This window comes from Trachypithecus francoisi, unplaced genomic scaffold, assembly GCF_009764315.1.
Source record: "Trachypithecus francoisi isolate TF-2019V2 unplaced genomic scaffold, Tfra_2.0 Lachesis_group0, whole genome shotgun sequence".
Taxonomy (NCBI): Eukaryota; Metazoa; Chordata; class Mammalia; order Primates; family Cercopithecidae; genus Trachypithecus; species Trachypithecus francoisi.
This window is the reverse complement of record NW_022681453.1, coordinates 192,030,914-192,052,068: the sequence shown is the minus strand read 5'-3', so window position 1 is coordinate 192,052,068 and position 21,155 is coordinate 192,030,914. Positions and strand designations below refer to the sequence as shown.

Genomic DNA, 21,155 nt, shown 5'->3' with positions numbered 1-21,155 from the left:
CTGTCACTACACAGAGCCCCACGCTTAGAAGGGCCCACACTTGCTTTAACACTGTGCCGTTTCCATCTTAAAATTCTTAATTTTTGACAGGGGTCCCCGTATTTTCATTTTGTATCAGGCCTCACGAAATGATAGAATTGGTCTGGGATGTAGTCCTGGGAAGGAAAGGAAAGTAACAGATCAGAGAGCACTAGTGCTGTCCACTACAGTCCACTTCTCCTAACCCCAGTCACTTATCCTACGTTTTAGGAACCTCTCATGTCATGCGGCCAACTCCAGAAATTTTCACTCCTCTGCTTTATTATTTTTGAGAACCATTAGTCTCACGCTACAGCATTATATGGCACTATTGATGGAAGTTCTTACACAACCAGTACATTTTTTAAGTTTGTGGCTTCAGTTTCCAGAAAACTAAAATTTTCCTTATTTTATCACTGTTACAATTTGGTTATATTTGATTTGTTCAGCACAAGGAAGACTCAGGTTTCTGTTAGCTCAGGAGACAACACTGAACTGTAGGAGCACATCTACACATAATGCTTTAAGGCAAAAGCAAAATTTTTATTATGAGCATCAAATCCTAGGTGAATGTTCTGATCAGGGGATAAGTGTTCTGGCCCAGGCTGGCTTTGCAGCTTATCAATAGCATTTGCAGGCATTGCTTCCCCCAATTGGGCTTTTGAGCATGGCTGATGGCTCTGCGATTGCAGCTGATTCTAGGAACATGGCGTCTCCCAGCCAAGAGGGGACCCTGTTACTTCTGGTTTTAAAAGAGGGCATGAAGCTATTTTAGCGTTTCAAGACTGCAGAATCATTGTCGTCTTTGGTACACGAAGAAATGTTTCCTTGTGCAAAGTCAGCCTCAGCAATGATTTGGCAGTTCTGAATGTGCTTTTCTAAAGGCGTTTCTCATTTTCCAAAAGTAGAGGGTTACAGGCGGGGGCAAGCTAGAGATGGTCTGCAACCTAGTCATGAGCAAGATCAGCCTGCACAGTTCACACGTCAGTGTGCCCTTCGCTAAATGTGTTCACCTCCGCTAGCTCACCTGAATTGTACAGTTGTCCCATGACTCAACAAGGAAGGGCTTATCATCTCCACCATACAGATGAGAAAGCTGAGATTCAGTAATGGCAAGAGCAGATCTAGGCCTCAAATACAGACCTTCTGAGCAAACCTTACATTGCCTCCAAACACTTCCTAATCACGGAGCTCCAGCAGGTCAGGTTGCTTAGTGTGATCTCACAGTCAAGCAAAGAATGGGCAACTCTTTGCTAATACCAGGCCCTCTGTTCAAATGAATGCCAGGCATCCTGCCAGGCTTGGGCTAGAGGTGTGTTAAAAACAAAACAAAACAAAGCAAAACCAAAAAATGATTGTCTTTCTGAGACTTTGAGTTGCTCTTGCCTTGGTCCTAAGTGTTTCTATCCCTAGCAAAGGCTAGCAGGGAACAGGAATGAAAGAATCTAATCCTCCACTAGCCAAGCAGCCATAAAGTCTTTGGGAAAAGAGACTCATTTTGAAGACTGTATTCCTGGGACTAAGTACATCTTAGAAGCAGTAATTGAAGGAGCAGGGAGTGCCTAGCCCAGAAAAAAACAGTCAGGGGACTGTGAAGGGTTATCCTGAGAAAGAAGGGTCTGACTTGTGTCAGGTGGCACGAGAAGGCAGAATCAGGACGAGAGGGTAAAGATCACAGTGGGGAAGGCTTCAGGCCATCTGCTCTGACCACTGTCCTAACAGCCAGCACAGACAGCAGTGGAATGTACTCTATGACATTGGAGAAATGAGTGGCTATTCAAAGGTCAAGTAGAGAAGGAAGTCAGGTATCAGATGAAACTCAATTACCTGCAAGATCTCTTTCAAGCTTGATACACCCAATGTCTCAGTCTTATGCTGTGATGTGAATCTTTTTTGTTTTGAGATGGAGTCTCACTGTGTCACCCATGCAAGAGTGCAGTGGTGCAATCTCAGCTCACTGCCAGCTCTGCCTCCCAGGATCACGCCATTCTCCTGTCTCAGCCTCCCGAGTAGCTGGGACTACAGGCACCCGCCACCACGCCCGGCTAACTTTTTGTATTTTTACTAGAGACGGGGTTTCACCATGTTAGCCAGGATGGTCTCGATCTCCTGACCTCGTGATCTGCCTGCCTCGGTCTCCCAAAGTGCTGGGATTACAGGCGTGAGCCACCGGATGTGAACCATAGTCTACTGCTACCCACACAGAATACCAGACCGACACTGATGGGAGGATGGGCTCTGGAGGGAGGGTTTCTAGCCTTGTCAGATCCGATTGTGTGGACGTATAGACTCAACTGCCCTGTCCCTTGAAAGGGGGAGATAAGATCCTAGGCAAGAGGTGCAGAGTGGGGGTCCTGATTGTCAGACTGAAGCTGGGGGAAGACTTCTGATTTGTGAATTTTCTTAAAGAGGTGTTAAAAAACTTTGCCTGAAAGAGCATGCGAGAGTGCCCTAAACTTGAGAGCAAAGCAACCTGTTACCAATACACTTTCTTGACCAGAGTCTGAAGGAGAAAAGAACACAGTCACATAGTCCAAATCATTTGAGACGGTGCCCTGTATGCTCATCCCAAGGCATCTAGCTCTTACCCACAGAGAACCCTGACTCTGGGCTTCCCTCACTAAATAGGTAACCATCTGAGAATGGAAATACGTCTGTGACGTCTGTATCCTTATGTGCTTATGGAAATGTTCACATATACACCTGCAGATGTGGTGACTGCAAAAAATGGTTATTTATTCAGAGCTTTGTATTTAGTGTGTGCTATAATAAATTATTCTGTTCAAAAGAGGCACGTAAAATCTATAATTCAGTTGTTATAAAAATCAATCTCTCTGCAGTGGAGTGTTTCACCCTGTCTAATAAAATGGTGTGGTTTACTCCAGTAATGTTGAATCAGACAACATCTTTACAAAGTTCCAGGCATTTTCTAACACCACAGATGCTATTATTCTCTGCTTTATACACAGGACAGTAGAGTTTACAAAATACTTTCATCCTTGTTCTCTCATGTAAGCCTCGTAAGAACCTTAGGAGGAAAGCGAGGCAAGGATTACCGTCCTTCTTCTTTTGATGAGGTGCAAGGCTCTCCAGACGGCTCAGTAACTAGGACACACAGCCCATGCATGGAGGAGCTGGATTCAGATGCAGGTCCTTTATGAGCGAGATCCCTGCTGTGTCACTCTCCTACGTTGTTTTTCCTGAATGAAAAAAGAAAAAAAAAACCGTAGCATTGAGAAAGAAGACGACAGCAAGGCAAATGCCCAATGTAATTGCCATCATGAGCGCAATTTCTTCCAGAAAGAGATTTTCGTGTCTCATGGAAGTTCTCTGGAACCTGACCATCAATCACAGAAAAGGCCAACTCCCACAGCTGAGAGAGGAAAATCGTAACACCAGAGCCCTGTGAGCCCATTTCATGTGATCGGATAAAGCTCTGGTTTCTGACTTCAGTCCGCAGAAACAGAAACCTATATCCCTGCTTGATCTTTATTCAGACCTGCTTTGCACAGCTTTTCAGGTTCCTGTAGGTTGTCTTTTGGCTTTGAACTGTGCTCACTTCTCTATGCATAAACATTTGGAAAACCGCCGCCCCGTGATATTCTGTCTGCCCTTTGGTTTCCATTAGACTTTTTAACCATGGCCTTTAAACTTTATTAGTAAAATGATTTTCTTCAAAATTAAACAAAGATAAAATTAACAACAAAACACAACTCTCCTGAAGTCGATGAAAGAGCCTTAGGAGTGAGCCACATGGCTTTGTCAAACACTCTGAGCTTGCTCCATCCTCAGGAAGACTGCATTTGCCATCCTCTCTGCCTCGAATGCTGCCCGCCACCAACCGCCGTTTCCATTCCTGATCCCATCTCCTTCAGATTTCAGCTCCACTTGGCGCTTCTTCCAAGAAGCCTTCCCTGACCACTTTGTCTAAGGTGGCTCTTGCTCCACTGCCGTGGTTTGTTTTCTGCATAATGCCTGTGTCACCCTTCAGATGACTGAGGCTGAAAGAGCACTACTTGTTCAAGATCACATAGTGGGGAAATGAATGAGCTGAGTCTATCATCTAGACCTACTGACTTCCAAATCAAGGTTCCTTACATTCTTCATATCTAGCCAGATTCTGCTAATTATATTAGCTAATCTGTCAAGAAAAAGAATGCAGGATGCTGCAGAGCCTTGTCCGTGGTTGGATGAAAAGCACTCAGAGTCATCCAGACTCTCCTAGCTCTTTTCCTTGCTGTCTTGACTTCCAAGTGCTTCAACGCCTTGACAAATCTGCTGAGTCACTGACCTGTGATAAAGGCTGCACACGTGGTTACTATGGAAATTCTGCTCAGTTTACAGTTGTGGATAAAGGGGGTTACACCGCAGAGAGGTCTCACATGTGTTGTATGTATTGCATGCTGTACAACCCTAGGAGGCACCATTCATAGTGTACTGCAAGCCCAGGGTGATGGTTTTGCCTCATATCAAGGAAGTTTTGTGGGTAAATGATGGCTTTTATCTTTGTAATTGAAAAGTCCCACCTGTGCCTGCTACAAACCATTCCTAAGTCTCCAGACCCTCTCTTGGCAGTGTCTCTCATGCAGAAGTTCCTCTCCTCTAAGCCCTTGGTTGCCACCTGCCTGATTGCAAGAGCCTCTTAACTGGTCCCCCTGACCGAGATCTTTCTTCCATTTTTTTTCTCAAAGTCTCTATCTATTCTATTGCACAGTTCCAATGATGTCATGTCCATGGTCAGAAACCCTTAATGGTTTGAACTGTCTACCGGATAAAGTACACATTGCTTACTAAGGATTTCAAGTCCTTCTCCACTGGCCACATCTGGTTGCATCTCAATCTTTTCCCTTATTGCATTCTCTGCTTCAGGAAACTGAATTTCCTATTACTCTCAGCATTCAGTCCTCACTTTCCCACCTCAACAGCTGATATGGTTTGGCTCTGTGTCCCCAACCAAATCTCACCTTGAAGTGTAATCCTAGTGTGTCAAGGGTGGGACCAGGTAGAGGTAATTGGATCATGGAAGCAGTTTCCCCCATGCTGTTCTTGTGACACTGAGTGAGTCTCATGAGATCTGATGGTTTTATAAGTGTCTGGCATTTCCGCTGCTGGCACTCACTCCATCCTGCTGCCCTGTGAAGAAGGTGCCTGCAGCTGAGCACAGTGGCTCACGCCTGTAATCTCAGCACTTTAGGAGGCCAAGGTGGATGGATCATCTGAGGTCGGGAGTTCGAAACCAGCCTGGCCAACGTAGCGAAACCCCATCTTTACTAAAAATACAAAAATTAGCTGGGCGTTATGGTGGATGCCTGTACTCCCAGCTATTTGGGAGGCTGGGGCAGGAGAATTGCTTCAACCCAGGAGGCAGAGGTTGCAGTGAGCTGAGATTCTGCCACTGCACTCCAGCCTGGGCAACAGAGTGAGACTCTGTCTCAAAAAAGAAAAAAAAAAGAAAAAAAAAAAGGTACCTGCTTCTCCTTTACCTTTCGCCATGATTGTAAGTTTCCTGAGGCCTCCCCAGCAATGTGAAACTGTAAGTCAGCTAAATTCCTTTCCTTTGTAAATTAACCAGTCTCAGGTATTTCTTCATAGCAATGTGAGAACAGACTACTACAGTAAATTAGTACCGAAATGGTAGGGCGCTGTGGGGAAAACAAAGAAAGATCACACTGTTACTATGTCTATATAGAAAGAAGTAGACATAAGAGACTCCATTTTGTTCTGTATTTGAGATGCTGTTAATCTGTGACCCTACCCCCAACCTTTTCCTTGCAAGAGACACGTGCTGTGGTGACTCAAGGTTTAAAGGATTTTGGTCTGTGCAAGGTGTGCTTTGTTAAACAAGTGCCTGAAGGCAGCTTGCTGGTTGAAAGTCATCACCATTCTCTTAATCTCAAGTACCCAGGGATAGGCACACTGCGAAAGGTGGCAGGGACCTCTGCCTAGGAAAGCTAGGTATTGTCCAAGGTTTCTCCCCATGTGATGGTCTGAAATATGGCCTCGTGGGAAGGGAAAGACCTGATCGTCCCCCAGCCTGACACCCGGGAAGGGTCTGTGCTGAGGAGGACTAGTATAAGAGGAAAGAAGGCCTCTTGGCGGTTGTTGGCAGTTGAGGTGGAGAAAAACATCTGTCTCCTGCCTGTCCCTGGGCAATAGAACATCTCCGTATAAAACCCGATTGTATGTTCTGTTTACTGAGAAAGGAGAAAACCGCCTTAGGGCAAAAGGCGAGACTTGCCAACGCAATGCTGCTCTTTACGCACTAAAAAGGTTTATGGAGATGTTTACATATGCATATCAAGGCACAGCACTTTTCCTTAAACTTATTCATGTCACAGAGAACTTTATTCATGTGTCTTACTGCTGACTTTCTGCCTATAATGATCCTATTATCCTGCCACTTTCTTTTCTTTAAGATGGTAAAGATAATTATCATTAAATACTAAGAGAACTCAGAGACCGGTGCCGGTGTGGGTCCTCTGTATGCTGAGTGCCGGTCCCCTGGGCCCACTTTTTCCTGATGTGCTCAGGAACTAAACACAATACAAGGTGGAGTGACTCCCAGCTGGCTGAATGCTCTTTCCTGAAAGCCGAGCCAGCTTTCTCTTGACCCAGCCCAAGGTTAGCCTTGAGAATTTCATAAAGGCGTAAATAGCCTCAGGAATTCAGTCACAATGCATGGCTAATTGGTAACTTGATCTGGGGATAATTTTGTAGGCTTGGATCCTCCCTAGATGGACCCTGGAATCCAGGTGGTCTGGATGCCAAGAGTTTACATGGGAAATTCCAAATCTTTGTGTCTGCCCACATCTCAGTCTCATGCAACAGTCAGGGAGGTTCACAGGTGGCCCGAGGCACAGTGGGTGGCTCAAGGCAGCAGGAGTCTAGCTATACCTAGGCCCGTGTGAGGGCAGAACTGGCCTTGGGGGTATTGGATGCCATGCTAGCCAAAGCCTGAGGCTTTGACAAGTGCCCCAAGCCCGACCTTATCATTAGAGGCCACACAGTTCTCAAACAAAGTTCATCTCAAAGGTGACTCCTTTGGGGCAGTGGCATATGGCAGGTTAATGGTACAAGTTTAGGAATAGACGATCTGAGTTCTAATCCAGGCCTCTCTGAGTTGCTCTTTTGAGCAAATTAGTCACTATGTCTGTGTCTTAGTTTCCTTCCCTGTGAAATAGTAAGAAATATTATACCTATAAGAACTCAAACAAATTTACAAGAAAAAAACAACCCCATCAAAAAGTGGGCAAAGGATATGAACAGACATTTCTCAAAAGAAGACATGCATACAGCCAACAGACACATGAAAAAATGCTCATCATCACTCGCCATCAGAGAAATGCAAATCAAAACCACAATGAGATACCATCTCACACCAGTTAGAATGGCAATCATTAAAAAGTCAGGAAACAACAGGTGTTGGAGAGGATGTGGAGAAATAGGAACACTTTTACACTGTTGGTGGGATTGTAAACTAGTTCAACCATTATGGAAAACAGTATGGTGATTCCTCAAGGATCTAGAACTAGAAGTACCATATGACCTAGCCATTCCATTACTGGGTATATACCCAAAGGATTATAAATCATGCTGCTATAAAGACACATGCACACGTATGTTTATTGTGGCACTATTCACAATAGCAAAGACTTGGAATCAACCCAAATGTCCATCAGTGACAGACTGGATTAAGAAAATGTGGCACATATACACCATGGAATACTATGCAGCCAAAAAAAAGGATGAGTTTGTGTCCTTTGTAGGGACATGGATGCAGCTGGAAACCATCATTCTCAGCAAACTATCGCAAGACCAGAAAACCAAACACCGCATGTTCTCACTCATAGGTGGGAATTGAACAATGAGATCGCTTGGACACAGGAAGGGGAACATCACACACCGGGGCCTATTATGGGGAGGGGGAGGAGGGAGGGATAGCACTGGGAGTTATACCTGATGTAAATGACAAGTTGATGGGTGCAGCACACCAACATGGCACATGTATACATATGTAACAAACCTGCACGTTATGCACATGTACCCTAGAACTTGAAGTATAATAATAATAATACAAAAAAAGAAATATTATATTGATCCCTGACCTCAGTCTCTGTCACAGAGCTCCTAAAACCCTTGTAATTTCCTGAGCAACAAGCGTGCCAGGAGAACCTTTTGATCTAATGTTTGGTCTCTGTTCAGGTTCTGAGACAGAGCTCCTAACACCCATGCAGGTATGGATGACAGGGGAATCCTTTGTTCTAGTATTTGACTTTTGACCTCGATTCCTAATAAAGAGCTGCTAAATTCCTAGAAATTTCCTGGTGATAGGAACATCTTTTGTTCTAATGAGGCAACTCTTAGCAGGCTCCCGGTTAGGAACTGGCCACCAGAAAGACCAAACCATGATTAGAAGCTTGGAGCTTTCAGCCCTACTCTCCACTCACCAGAGAAGAGAGGGGCTGGAAGTGGATCTAATAATTCGTCATGCTTACATGGTAAACCCTCCATACAAATGTCTGAACAATGGGGCTCAGAGAGCTTTCAGATTGGCAAATACATCCACATGCAGGGAGGGTGGTGCATCCCAACTCCACAGAGACGAAGCTCCTGGGCTCGGGACCCTGCCAGACGTTGCCTATGTGTGTCTTCATCTGGTGGTTCATCTGTATCCTTTATTATATTTCTTAATAAACTGGTAAACACAAGTAAAGCATTTCCTGAGTTCTGTGAGTCATCCTAGCAAACTGATCAAAGCCATGGAGAGGGTAATGGGACTCCCAGTTTATCCCCAGTTGGTCAGAAGTATAGGTGACAACCTACGACTTGCAATTGGTGCCTGAAGTGGGGGCAGTCTTTTGAGACTGAGCCCTTAATCGGTTGGATTTCATACTATCTCTAGGTAGATAGGGTCCGAATTAAATTGGATCATAGGACATCCAGCTGGTATCCACTGGAGAACTGCTTGGCTTACATCTGGTGTCAAAAGTGTTCTGTTGAGTGGTGTGTGAGAGCAGGAAAAAAAATTTGTTTTTTCCTATATCTCCAATTGGCTATTGGTATGAAAATATTATCTACGGTCTCATTCATAATAGCAAAAATCAAAGGAGATTAAATGTGGTACGTAATTTCTTTTTCTTCATCTCTCAAACTTTAAGGAAGCTTCTTAAGTCTTGGCTTTACACATGATAATATCTATTTATTGTGTTGTGGGAGTCAGTAAAAGAACAAATTGAAGAATGCATGAAGAATGAGTGAAATAGTGAACACACTATGGACTTCCAGGAATTGAATGCATTTAATTCTATTTTAATGTAAATGTAATTATCCGTGTTTTACTATTTGTTTAAATTATATTTTACTTAGATGATTTATTCTTATTTTTTTAAATAACATACAGAGTAACCTACCTCCAGCCTTTGTTTACAGATTTAACTACTTATGCTTTGAACAAGTCAACTTTCTTTTGCAGCCCTTCTTATCCCATCATCTGACTATCCTGAAGAATGGTTTTTTAAATTGGCAGTTTCTGGATAATTTCCAAGTCTATGAGATCTCACTTGAGATACAAAGACCTGTGCAAAACAGTCCAGATTTGGACATATTTGTAGGTTATGTCTAGTTTTTTTTTTTTTTTTTTTTTGCTATCACGCCATGTGTTAGCCTACTTTCTCCATAGAATAGTCCACAGAAATTCATAGGCTTCTTTTTGGAACATGACTCTCCAACTTGACCCATCATGAAAATCCTTAAGGAGCTTATTAGAAATAAATGCCTGAGCCCGATGAGACATAGATTCAATCATCATCTCTAGGATGGGTCTTGGGGAGCTATATCTTTATCAAGCTCTCCAGGTGATTCTAACGATGGATCAGGTTTAGAAACCATAGTCCTAAAATAACAAGTTAGATTATTTTCTTTCAAATGTGCTGTCTTGTACTTGTCCCTATGGAGACTCATCTACATTTTTCTGCCGCTCACCCTGCATTGAGAGAACTTTATGTGGTATATTTCCTTTGTAAATTCTGTTTGTCACTGTGTATTCTCTACCTTACATTACAAAAGCAGTCCCTGGTGAAAGGAAATCCTGCGGACAGACTTCTTCTCTTCCTTGAGGTAAGCCCATTTATCCCTGCTCTTTGTTAGAGTTCTAAGTACTGAATTGTTGACAAAACAATCACCAGGTGGCTAAGTTCAATGGGGAAAAGCATTGCCATGTTCCATGGGCAAAAACACAGAATAGAGTTTAGTTACTTGTATTCTTCAAATTAGTTGAAAATTTATGCAAATATCCCACTTTTGGGGGGGGCGGAGTCTCACTCTGTCACCCAGGCTGCAGTGCAGTGGCACAATCTTGGCTCACTGCAACCTCCGCCCCCCTCGGTTAAGCAATTCTCTGCAGCCTCCCAAGTAGCTGAGATTACAGGCGCATGCCACCACGCCCAACTAATTTTTGTATTTTTAGAAGAGATGGGGTTTCACCATCTGGGCCAGGCTGGTCTTGAACTCCTGACCCTGTGATCCACCCGCCTCAGCCTCCCAAAGTGCTAGGATTACAGGCTTGAGCCACCGTGCCCGGCCAAAAACTCCACTTTCTGAGATACACAAAATAATCCACCCTCCAGATAAGGGAGAAAAAGAATGACTAATCCTGGACCATTCTCTGGTTTGAATATTTTAAGGAAATCCTCATCTTGCCAACTAGGTTAGATCATCTACAAGTGATTAGTAAGAAGTCAATTTGCCTTGGCATATCTGTTTAGAGATTATTCTCCTTAAGATAGATCTTGTGATCTGACTTACTCTGGAAGGCCTCTGTCCGTTCTCCATCTTTGTAACCACCACACCTCATCACAGCTGTTTTCTTCCTTCTTTGGAATCCACAAATGCAACTGAACCCCTGTTCTTTCAGTAGCCACAACACCAGTTTCAGAAATGCCATTGTCCTCTGGCCAGCACCATTTACTGGCCTCAGTGGTTGTGGCGTTTTTAGTAGCAGTGAGGGGAGAAGAAGTGGGAGTTTAGTGTTCACCAAGGCATTGACCCGACTACACTGGGGCACCTTTTTGGCCACTGGTCTGCCTCAGGTTGGTGACTTACCTGACAAACACAGTTAACACTCGACAGTCATTCTCACTGGCACTTACTGTTCTCATCAGACAAGTCATACAACTGGGAGTTTGTGTGGATTTGTTTTTGTGGCCAGTCATGTGGAAGGCCTTCCAGAATATTAAATTAAGCAGACATTCTGTTCCTCTGCAGCTAATACACAGAGCACGGGGGCAACATGGCATATGCTTTGACAAGCTTAAAACCCTTGACAATAGTGAACAAATTTCCAGGAACAGAAAGTGACCTGTTGAATTTTCCTGGGATAATTCTAACACCTTCAGGAGAAAGAAGGGTCATACCAAACTCAGCATGATTACGTGGACAATTTTTAATTAAGGAGAGAAGACACTGGAGATTTTAAAGTGAGAGAATTGAGTCAGAGGTGAGAGAATGGGACGATACAGGTGGTTTTGCTCCCCAAAGAAAGAATGGTTTGTTGGTACCTACAGATGCCTGAGTACAAACATTAGACACACTTAGTTCTTTTCTGAAGCTGAGTTCTCCAGAAGCAGACATCGAGACCTGGATTTATGTATAAATATTTTATGAAGGAAATGTTTCTAGGAGAAACTGGTAAGAGAGTGAAAGACAATCTGATGCTGCCAGGGAGCTTTGGAATGTCAACATTTCTTCACTGTGTCCCAAGTCTTGGCAAGGAAACAGAGCTTCAGACTTCTACCTCGTCAGTCACTGGCTCAGGGCTGCCTGGGCAGGGTGGGGGTGGGGAGCAAACTTTGGGTCTTTGGTAGAACAGTCAAACGGGTTCAAGGGCAACCCTCTGAAGAGAGTCGGAAGAATAGGTCATTGGAAGAAAGCACACAAATGCCTGTGAAGGCATCAAAGACATCCAAGAAGATCTGAGCAGACCGCAGACATTATCTGTCATTGAGTAGTGCAGGAAAAACATATTCCCTAGGCAGGAAAAGAGTCATTTATATATCACACAATATTTTTTGAGCACCTATCATATATACCTCTCCCTATGCTAAGTGCTTGAGTTTAAAGATGAACGGTTCTTTTCCTTGAATGTGTTAAGAACTATTCTTGACTTACATATCAAATGTTATGGGAGTAGTCCCCAAAGCAAAGTTGATGGACTCAAGGACAGTGAGGGTCACCCAACCTGGGACATATGAAGCATTTGGAAAATAGAATTGAGTCCATGAGGAAGTAAATCAATCAATATTTATTTGATGACTGAAAAGGCAGTTTTTTAAAAAATCCAAACACAAGGAATTAAATTTTTTAAATTGCTTCAATAATCTACAACATATTAACAGCATGTGTAACATATCAAGCCTCATTTTCCAATAAAAACCAAGCAGAGCATAGAGTTTAGTTCAAGTTCTGGTTCTTGACTCCCGTGAGGGGCATGGAAGAGCTAGCTGAGCTACCTAAGCTTGTGTCTCTGCCACTGTGGAGGGTAGCTGTAACCATTCCTAGGATAAGAGTAGAAATGAGGTTGGGTGCGGTGACTTACGCCTGTAATCCCAGCACTTTGGGAGGCCGAGGTGGGTGGATCACCTGAATTTGAGACCAGCCTGGCCAACATGGTGAAACTAATTTTAGTCTCTACTAAAACTACACAAATTAGCCAGGTGTGGTGGTGGGCGCCTGTAATCCCAGCTACTCGGGAGGCTGAGGTAGGAGAATTGCTAGAATCCAGGAGGCAGAGGTTGTAGTGAGCCGAGATTGCCCCACTGCACTCCAGCCTGGGTGACAGAACAAGACTTCATCTCAAAAAAAAAAAAAAAAAGAGTAGAACTGAGAGATCCCGAGTAAACTACTAGCAGAAGTGGGAGAGTCGTTTCTTCATTGATGAGTCAGCTATGAGTGGGTAAAAGGGAATATTGTTTTCTTTAGCTTCACCTGTTGTAATCAGAAGTCCCTGGGCTGCCTTGCTTTCTAATAGAAGTCGCATGTATTCCAAGAATCAATCTCTTTCAGACATCATAACTTCTGCCAACAGATTCTGAATCATACAGTTTCTATCAGAGGAATTCACCTCAAAGGATCCTGCTAAGCAAAGAGCAGTCACACCTATATAGGTGGTACCTACATATATCAGTAACAAGCCACACCTGAACCTGGCAAGGAGTGATGAGCTTGCCAAAGATTCTTTTGTGAAAGTGGGACAGAAGAGCAGCTGGAGGAAAAGTAGAGAATACGTAAGACCTGGACTTGAGAGCATGGCTCCCGTAGACTGAGCTCAAGGGCAAGGGTTGTACCTTCTTTGTCTATGGAGCCTCATTTTAGGACCTAGAATAGTGTTTTGACTATGGCAGTTTTCCACAGTTATGGGCAGAATTTAATGGAGGAGAGCTGAATAAGTTGGAGAACTACTGTTACATCCAGTGGTTGCTTTTTGCCAATAATATAAAATCTAATTCCCTCTCCACACTGCTCAGACTTCCATTTTCTGGCTCCAGTTTAGTTCGGTTGTCTTAGAGGTTTTTCTTCCAAGGCTCTTCTTCACAAGTAGAGGAAGACAGAGTGCACATTCTCAGTTGTCAGTTTTTATGGTAAGTGTACATTTTAGTTCGTACTTGAAATATATTTCTGAATTTGAATAATTATTATTCTAGGTGGATCACCTGAGGTCAGGAGTTCAAGATCAGCCTAATCAACATGGAGAAACCCTGTCTCTACTAAAAATACAAAATTACCTGGGAATGGTGCTGCAGCCTGTAATCCCAGATACTTGGGAGGCTGAGGCAGGAGATCCCTTGAACCCGGGAGTCGGAGGTTGCAGTGAGCTGAGATCGCGACATTGCACTCCAGCCTGGGCAACAAGAGCAAGACTCCATCTCAAAAATAATACCTTTAAAGTTGAGATTTATTTTGCTTTTCAAATTTTTGTTCACTTTTTGAAAAAAGTATGGGTCAAGAAAATAAAATGTTCCATGAGTGAAATGATTTAATAATTGCCCAAATTTTACCTTTTCCCTGTGTTTTATTTCATTAAAATTCATTTATTAGTTGCTATGTTACTATTAATTAAAATGTATACATTTTTCTCCTCTAGTAAAAAATGTCTTAGTATAGTTGAAAAGTATTGATTACTTCTTTATATACAGTAATCTTTATTTTGTTTTTTATTTTTAAAAATCATTTTTACTGGCATAATTACATATACAAAGTTCAATAAAAGACCATTTTACTGTCTATGTTTATTTTCTGGCCATTGCTATTAATTCTATCTCACACTTAAAAAATTTATCACTTAGACAAGGGGGACGTAAAGAACGATCTTCTCTGAGTGCCAAATATGTCCACAACGTCGCTTTGCTTCCTGGGATCCTATGACTCTGTTCGCTGTGCACACTGTCCTAGGCACTCTGGCTTCCTTCCTGGCCACCAGCTTCAGGATTCTGACACCTGATATTCCTTTTACTCAGAACCCTCTTTGCCCAGGTAGCCACGTGCCCTTAGCTCCTCACGTCTTTGTAGTGTCTCCCCTGACCACCTTGTTATTATTAATATTTTTACAAAGTATTTGTATCTTTATTCAATTAAATTAAAACAGACCTGCCAGGTATATTACATAACATTCACTATATACATATGACTTAGGCAATGCAAAATAATTCTAGATATGTTGATTACTCAGCTATGAGTAAAACATGAATGGTATCAGGGATGCCCAGCAAAGGCTGCTTTTCATATTGGGTGCCTGCGTTTCCGTGGTGTGGTTAGAGGGACAGCTACGAGCCATGACATGGATTCCCAGCAAACTTTTATGGGAGAAGGAGGGACAATGACAATCTAGCATAGATGAACAGTCTCCTAAATGCAAATAGAATACTTGACAGTTACGTTTTTTAAAAAGTTCTTCCATCGTGTTAATGACACAAAAATTCTCTTTTTTGAAGACAACACCACCACATTTTGTTTGGGTCTGTCGGGACAGGTCGAGGAATGCTTTTAAAATTGGTATAATTATTCCTAAAACAACAACGGGCTGGGTGTGGTGGCTCACGCCTGTAATCTCAGCACTTTGGGAGGCTGAAGTGGGCAGATCATTTGAGGTCAGGAGTTCTAAACCAGCCTGGCCAACAAGATGAAACCCCCCCATCTCTACTAAAAGTACAAAAATTAGCTGGGCCTGCTGGTAGGTGCCTGTAATCTCAGCTACTCGGGAGGCTAAGGCAGGAGAAACTCTTGAGCCTGGGAAGTGGAGGTTGCAGTGAGCAGAGATTGTGCCATTGCACTCCAGCCTGGGGGACAGGGCAATACTGTGTTTCAAACAAACAGACGTGAAGAACTGCAGTTGTCTTTCTGTTTATTCTCATCAGCCACTTTCTCCTGGTTAGAAAGCACGCCAAACTCTCCTGAACATCAAGTTGGACACTTGTGCCTGCTCAAGGCAATCAATGACTATTTCAGTCAGCAGAAACAGCCAAGTATCATCCTTTAACAGTTTTCATTCACAGCACATTTTCTTCCACAGTCAAAGTGCAAGGATACAGTAAGAGCCAATAAAATGACAAAAGTTTTCATCACAAACAAATTAACTAACTCTGGAATGGATCACGGTATACCTATTTTCTAAAGAAAATATCAAATTCAGTGGTGTTGAAATTTGGGCTATATCCTTAATCCTCAGTCTTTCTAGCATCTCTTCCCTCCACTTACTTTGCTCATTTGGAAACTTTTGTAAACTCTAAAGAGAAAATGAAAAGAATCAAGTTATTAATATAGTTTACTTTTTAAAGCCTCTTTCTTCTTGGTTAGTGTAATGATTGTGATGATGATTACTTCTCTCCTACTGAGTGTGGTGGGTGCTATCGTTGGCCTTTTATGAATATCATCTTAAACCTTTATGTGACCGTATAGTTATTATCGACATTGTTAAGTACTAGAAACCGAAATTTCAGATTTTAAGTGATTTGTCCAGGGTCATCAGTAAAGCAGGGATTAGAACTCAGATTTTTCTAATTCCAAAATGATTCCTACATTCTCTATCATAAGCCTATCTCCCTTCCTTCAATTCTCATTGTCACCCCCAATATGTCCATTAGTTTCAAAGTCTGCAGGGTTTTTATACATCTCTCACTGGCTAATCCTTTTGTCTTAGGTTTTTAGCAAAGTGACTATTTTCATTCCTTGGCGGAGACATTTATGGATTGCATCCAAAATCATTTGTCTTTCTAGTTCGCCAACTTCTTCCTCCTTCATTCCTCAAGTCTTGACGCACTCATATCTAGCTCAGTAAACAAACACTAGGAAAAACCCCACAACAACCAGATTAACAGACCAATCCTGCTCCTGATAAGATTTTCTTTCTTTCCTTTGTTAGTCTAATAGGCAAAGTGTGTTAAGAGATTTTAAAAGCGCCCGAGAAGAGCAATCACAAGTCTTGACGATTCCAAGTTCACAGAAGCCCAAGGCATTTTGACATTTCTCCAAGGAGTTAGCCAGGAGAGATCCTCACTGGCTGAGTTTAGATGGAGGAGAACAGGAAGAAGGACCACCGGGCTTTGCTCAACCAGGGAGAGGAGGATGAACTGGTGAGTCTTTATTTTACTAGTCTTCTCGAAGTGCTCAATGCTGTGAGTAGGGACTGCAGCTAAATTAGAAGATAGAGTGTAGCATTTGCGCTTCAGGCTTTAAGACCTTGAAAGGTTTCAGTCTGGTAAGGTTCCTTAAGGGCTGCAAAGCACCATTTTATTGTGGGGAAACCTGCAGGGGCTAAGAAACTTATGACCTCTGGATGATAGAATTCTTGCCATCTTCATATGCAATGAACCTGTGATGTTTCCTCAGACATTTACAGTATTTGTAGAGCCCCGTGTGGTGCTCAATGGGATGTCTCCCCCTTATTATCTGGGCTGCTATGTGATTGAACAAACTCTAGTGAAAACAATAACTCCTTTTTTATTCTCATGCTTCGGGTATGTATGCATAACCTAGGCTTAGGGGGCTTTGGGCTGAAGTCATGCTTTTTATAAGCGTGGAGAGAAGTTTTAAGCATCAAGCACTAAAGAAGGAGTAGAATGTGGCCTGGGATTTTTAACACGTATTTTAAAAATTTCTCATGTCTCCAATTATTTCCCCATGCTCTTTTCATCAAACACACACACACACACTTAAAAATAATTATTAAAAAGTTGAAAACTATAGTGTTTATTTGGTGCTGAAGTGTTTATATTTATGATTTTATATAATCCTCAGAACTCAGTGATGAAAGAACTAATCCGATTTTATTGAAAAGAAATCTGAGACCAGGGAGGTTAAATAACTTGCCCAAGGTCATTAGCCTGCAAGGGACAGACTGGGAATCCAGCCCACTCCTTCTCCACGTCCTGTTCTGTTCACCGTACAACAGGTAGCTCCAGTTAGACAGTGAAGAAAGGAGACAGAGACAGACGGGGGAAGGGTCAGAGTGAGGGCACATTTGGGGGCCCCAAAAAACTTGGAGAACATGGTTTGTAGATTAGAATGATGTCAGTTTCCTGGCTGGCCTCCTGGTTCCCTGTGAGTTCTGGGGCAAATCCATACAGCTCTCCCTCCACCTGTTCTTGTTTGCTAATTGGAGGACACATGATTTCATCTACATCTGTGTTGTGCAGTAAGGCAGCCACGGGCTACATGTCGTTTCTGAGCACTAGAAAAGTAGCTAGTCCACACTGAAATATGCTTTAAGTGTAAAATAGGCACCAGATTTTGAAGAATTTAGTCAAAAAATAGTAAAGTATCTTATTAACAATTTTTATATTGTGAACACATTGAAATGACAATGTTTTCGTTAGGTTAAGTAAAAATTTCACCTGCTTCTCTTTACATCTTTAATGTGGCTGCTAGGAAAGTTAATATTATGAAGGCAGCTCATATTTGTGGCTTGCATTATTGTACCACGCTAAGCTTGACGATAGCACAGCACTTTGAAATCTTCAGAATGAAGGCTTTTAAAGAACGAAAATCTATTCACCTGTGTTCGCCGCTGAACAATTCTGTTAGCTCTGATGTTTTCAACAGGTAGATAAGAGTGCGGGAAAAAATTACATGGCTCTTTATTCTTCTCTAACTAGTTGCTGTATTTGTAAAGTTTATAGCCTGATACTTTAATTCTCTCACTCACAGAAAGGACATTGGTATCACAGGATTAAATAATGAGCCAGGTGCCCCAGTTTTCTTCATTGTTGCAGGTGATCAAACACTTTTACAAATGCTCACCAGAAATCTCTATTAGGAATCCCTAATAGAGTTAAGTAAGTTAAGTGGTAAGTTAAGTAAGCTTCACTCATTCTGGGGAAAGAGAGATGGCTGTAGATTTCTTTTTCAGCATTCTGGGGCATAGAGCACAGATGCAAATCCTACTCTAGTTGATCAGGTAATCCAGGGACTCAGGTAAGCCTGAGGGAGCTGGGATGACTGAACTGTGGAAGCTGTGGCTTAGCTCCAGGAAATTGCTGTCCTGATCTTGCAATTGCTGGTCTTTTAGAAGGAAGCCAGATGGGGAACAACACACACTGGGGCCTATCAGAAGGTGGGAGGTGGAGGTGGGAGGTGGGAGGTGGGAGAGCATCAGGAAGAACAGCTAATGGATGCTGGGCTTAACACCTAGGTGATAGGTCAATCTGTGCAGCAAACCACGACGGCACACTTTTACCTATGTAACAAACCTGCACATCCTGCACATGTACCCCTGAACTTAAAAGAAAAGTTGGAAGTTAAAAAAAAGAAAAGAGACCCCTGGCCAGGCACAGTGGCTCATGCCTGTAATCCCAGCACTTTGGGAGGCTCAGGTGGGAGGATCTCTTGAGGCTGGAAGTTCGAGACCAGCCTGGTTAACATAGAAAGAGCCCGTTTCTGTTATAAATAAACAAAAAGAGACCCTAGAGATCTCCCTTGTCCCTTCTACCATGTGAGGGCACATAGAAAAGATGGCCGTCTGTGCAGCAGAAGGAGGGTCCTCACCAGACACTGGATCTGCCAGCACCTTGATCTTGGACTTCCCAGACTCTAGAAATAGATGTTTTTAAAGCTAAAATGTAAAAAATAAATAAATAAAGGGAGGCCAGAAATCTGACTTTTTATGTGAGATAGCCTGATGATAAATTTTGAAAGCAAATTCATCTTTTGAAAACAATCAGTAGGTCAAACTACTGGGCACAGTTTAGTCCCAGCCGTGGGGGCTGTCACATGTTGACAGCCTCACCCCGCTTGCTCTTTCTTCGAGGAAGATTCCCTTTGGCCCAGTCTAACTTCTGCTTGTGCTCAGTATTTCAAGTGTATAAGCAGTTGTAATCGTGAGAGTCATTGTGGTAAACATTAGAGACAGTGGAGGCAAATAATGAACTCCTTCAATGAAACGCCCATGGAGAGCCTAAGTGGATGGAGGGGCGATGCTGTGAGATTATGCAAGCACCGTCTTGGGTGATTCTGCTGAGCTCAGCATGGATATAAAGCTTTGCACTGGCCTCTGGAGTTGAACCCTGTTTCCATTCCCATCTCCTGTTCTTATCCTGCTAGTGCTTACTGTCCCAGCTACGGTGCAGTGCTAGGTGCTTGCCACACAGGTTTTCATTTTACCCAAAACCTTACAACAGCCCTGTAATCAATATTCTCACTCTACAGGTCTTTTTTTTCCAGCCTACTCCCATCTGCTCCCTACCCTCCTCATGACTATCCAGCTATAATAGGCTCCTTTTCTTCACCTGCCTTTTTCCTCAAACTCTGCCCTGCCCGGGTGATTCCCTCAGCCTCTCCATTTGCAGTCTACTTTTCTTGTCTTCTCTAGTGGTCTCAGGACCCTTGGCTTCTCTAAGAGCCCGCAGGAGCCTTCACAACACAAGACCCTAAATAAATCTGAAGCCTTCAGGTTATATAGCTCCATACTTAATAGAATGGGATTTGGCTTCAGGCTGACCTGAGTTGAATTCTAGTTCTGTTAGGCAAGTTATTTGACCTCTCTAATACCTACCATTTGGGATTGTGGTGAAGATTAAATGAGGTAATACAGCTTTTCTAAACATATCTTCTGCAGTACGTATTATATAAGAAGTTTCCCTGTTTTCCTTCCCCATTAGGTTTGAGAAATACTGTGTGAAACGGTTACGCAAATAACAGCAAGGCTTCTCAAATCTTGAGTATATTTGTTTTGGTCTGCTTTGTGTTGCTGTAACAGAAGACCACAGACTGGGTGATTTACAAAGAAAATAAGTTTATTTGTTATGGTTCTGGAGGCGGGAAGTTCAAGGCTGAGGGGCCATGCCTGGTGGGGGCCTTCTTGCTGAGTCATCCCATGGTGGAAGGTAAAAGGGCAAGAGAGCACGAGAGAGCAGGAGAGTAAGAGGGGGCCCAACTTGCCTTTTTAATGAGCCCACTTTGCAGTAACTAACCCACTAGGGTGAAAATAATGTTCACAAGGGCAGAGCCTTGTGATCTAATCACCTCTTATTCGCCCCACCTCCCAGCACAAGAACCTTGGAGGACACATTCAAACCGTATCAATATTATGGTTTTCTGTGATCTCTTAAGGAGCATTACAGTGCACTGTATAGCACTATATGTGTGTGTGTGTGTATGTGTGTGTGTGTATATATATATATAGTGTGTGTATATATATATAGTGTGTGTGTATATATATATAGTGTGTGTGTGTGTGTGTCAGGGTCTTGCTCTGCCACACAGGCTGGAGTGCAGAGGTGTGATCATAGCTCACTGCAGCCTCAATCTCCCAGGCACAAGCAATCCTCCTGCCTCAGCCTCCCATATAGCTGGCACCACAGGCATGTGCTATACCAGCTGGCTAATTTTTTAAAAATTTCAGTAGAGATGAGGTCTCCCTATGTTTTCCAGGCTGGTCTCAAACTCCTAGGCTCAAGTGATCTTCCTGCCTCAACCTCCTAATGGGATTATAGGCGTGAGCCACCTCACCCAGCCACAGTGCACCACATTTCCCACACTTATGCATCCATGGAATCTTTCTGTGTGTGTGTGTGTGTGCAAATACATGCACAGATTATCTCCTGACCATTGTCTCATGGAACCTCCATAGGAAGGTTGGAATGTTCTCAATG

General features: G+C 42.9%; 2 protein-coding genes across 2 annotated transcripts in view; both read left to right on the top strand.

The window, feature by feature from the left end:
• ATP13A4 (ATPase 13A4) overlaps positions 1 to 2,739 on the top strand; it is a 153,299-nt gene extending 150,560 nt beyond the window's left edge. The window contains exon 31 of the mRNA XM_033213065.1: positions 1 to 2,739. This exon is cut by the window's left edge and continues 1,093 nt beyond it. The gene's annotated coding sequence lies outside the window, so the exon portion shown is untranslated.
• Positions 2,740 to 16,459: 13,720 nt separating this feature from the next.
• The window catches only part of ATP13A5 (ATPase 13A5), a 115,645-nt gene continuing 110,949 nt past the window's right edge, over positions 16,460 to 21,155 (top strand). Inside the window, exon 1 of the mRNA XM_033213064.1 lies at positions 16,460 to 16,640. Coding sequence (XP_033068955.1) covers positions 16,578 to 16,640 — 63 coding nt within the window. The 5' untranslated portion in view covers positions 16,460 to 16,577. The remainder of the gene's footprint in view (positions 16,641 to 21,155) is intronic.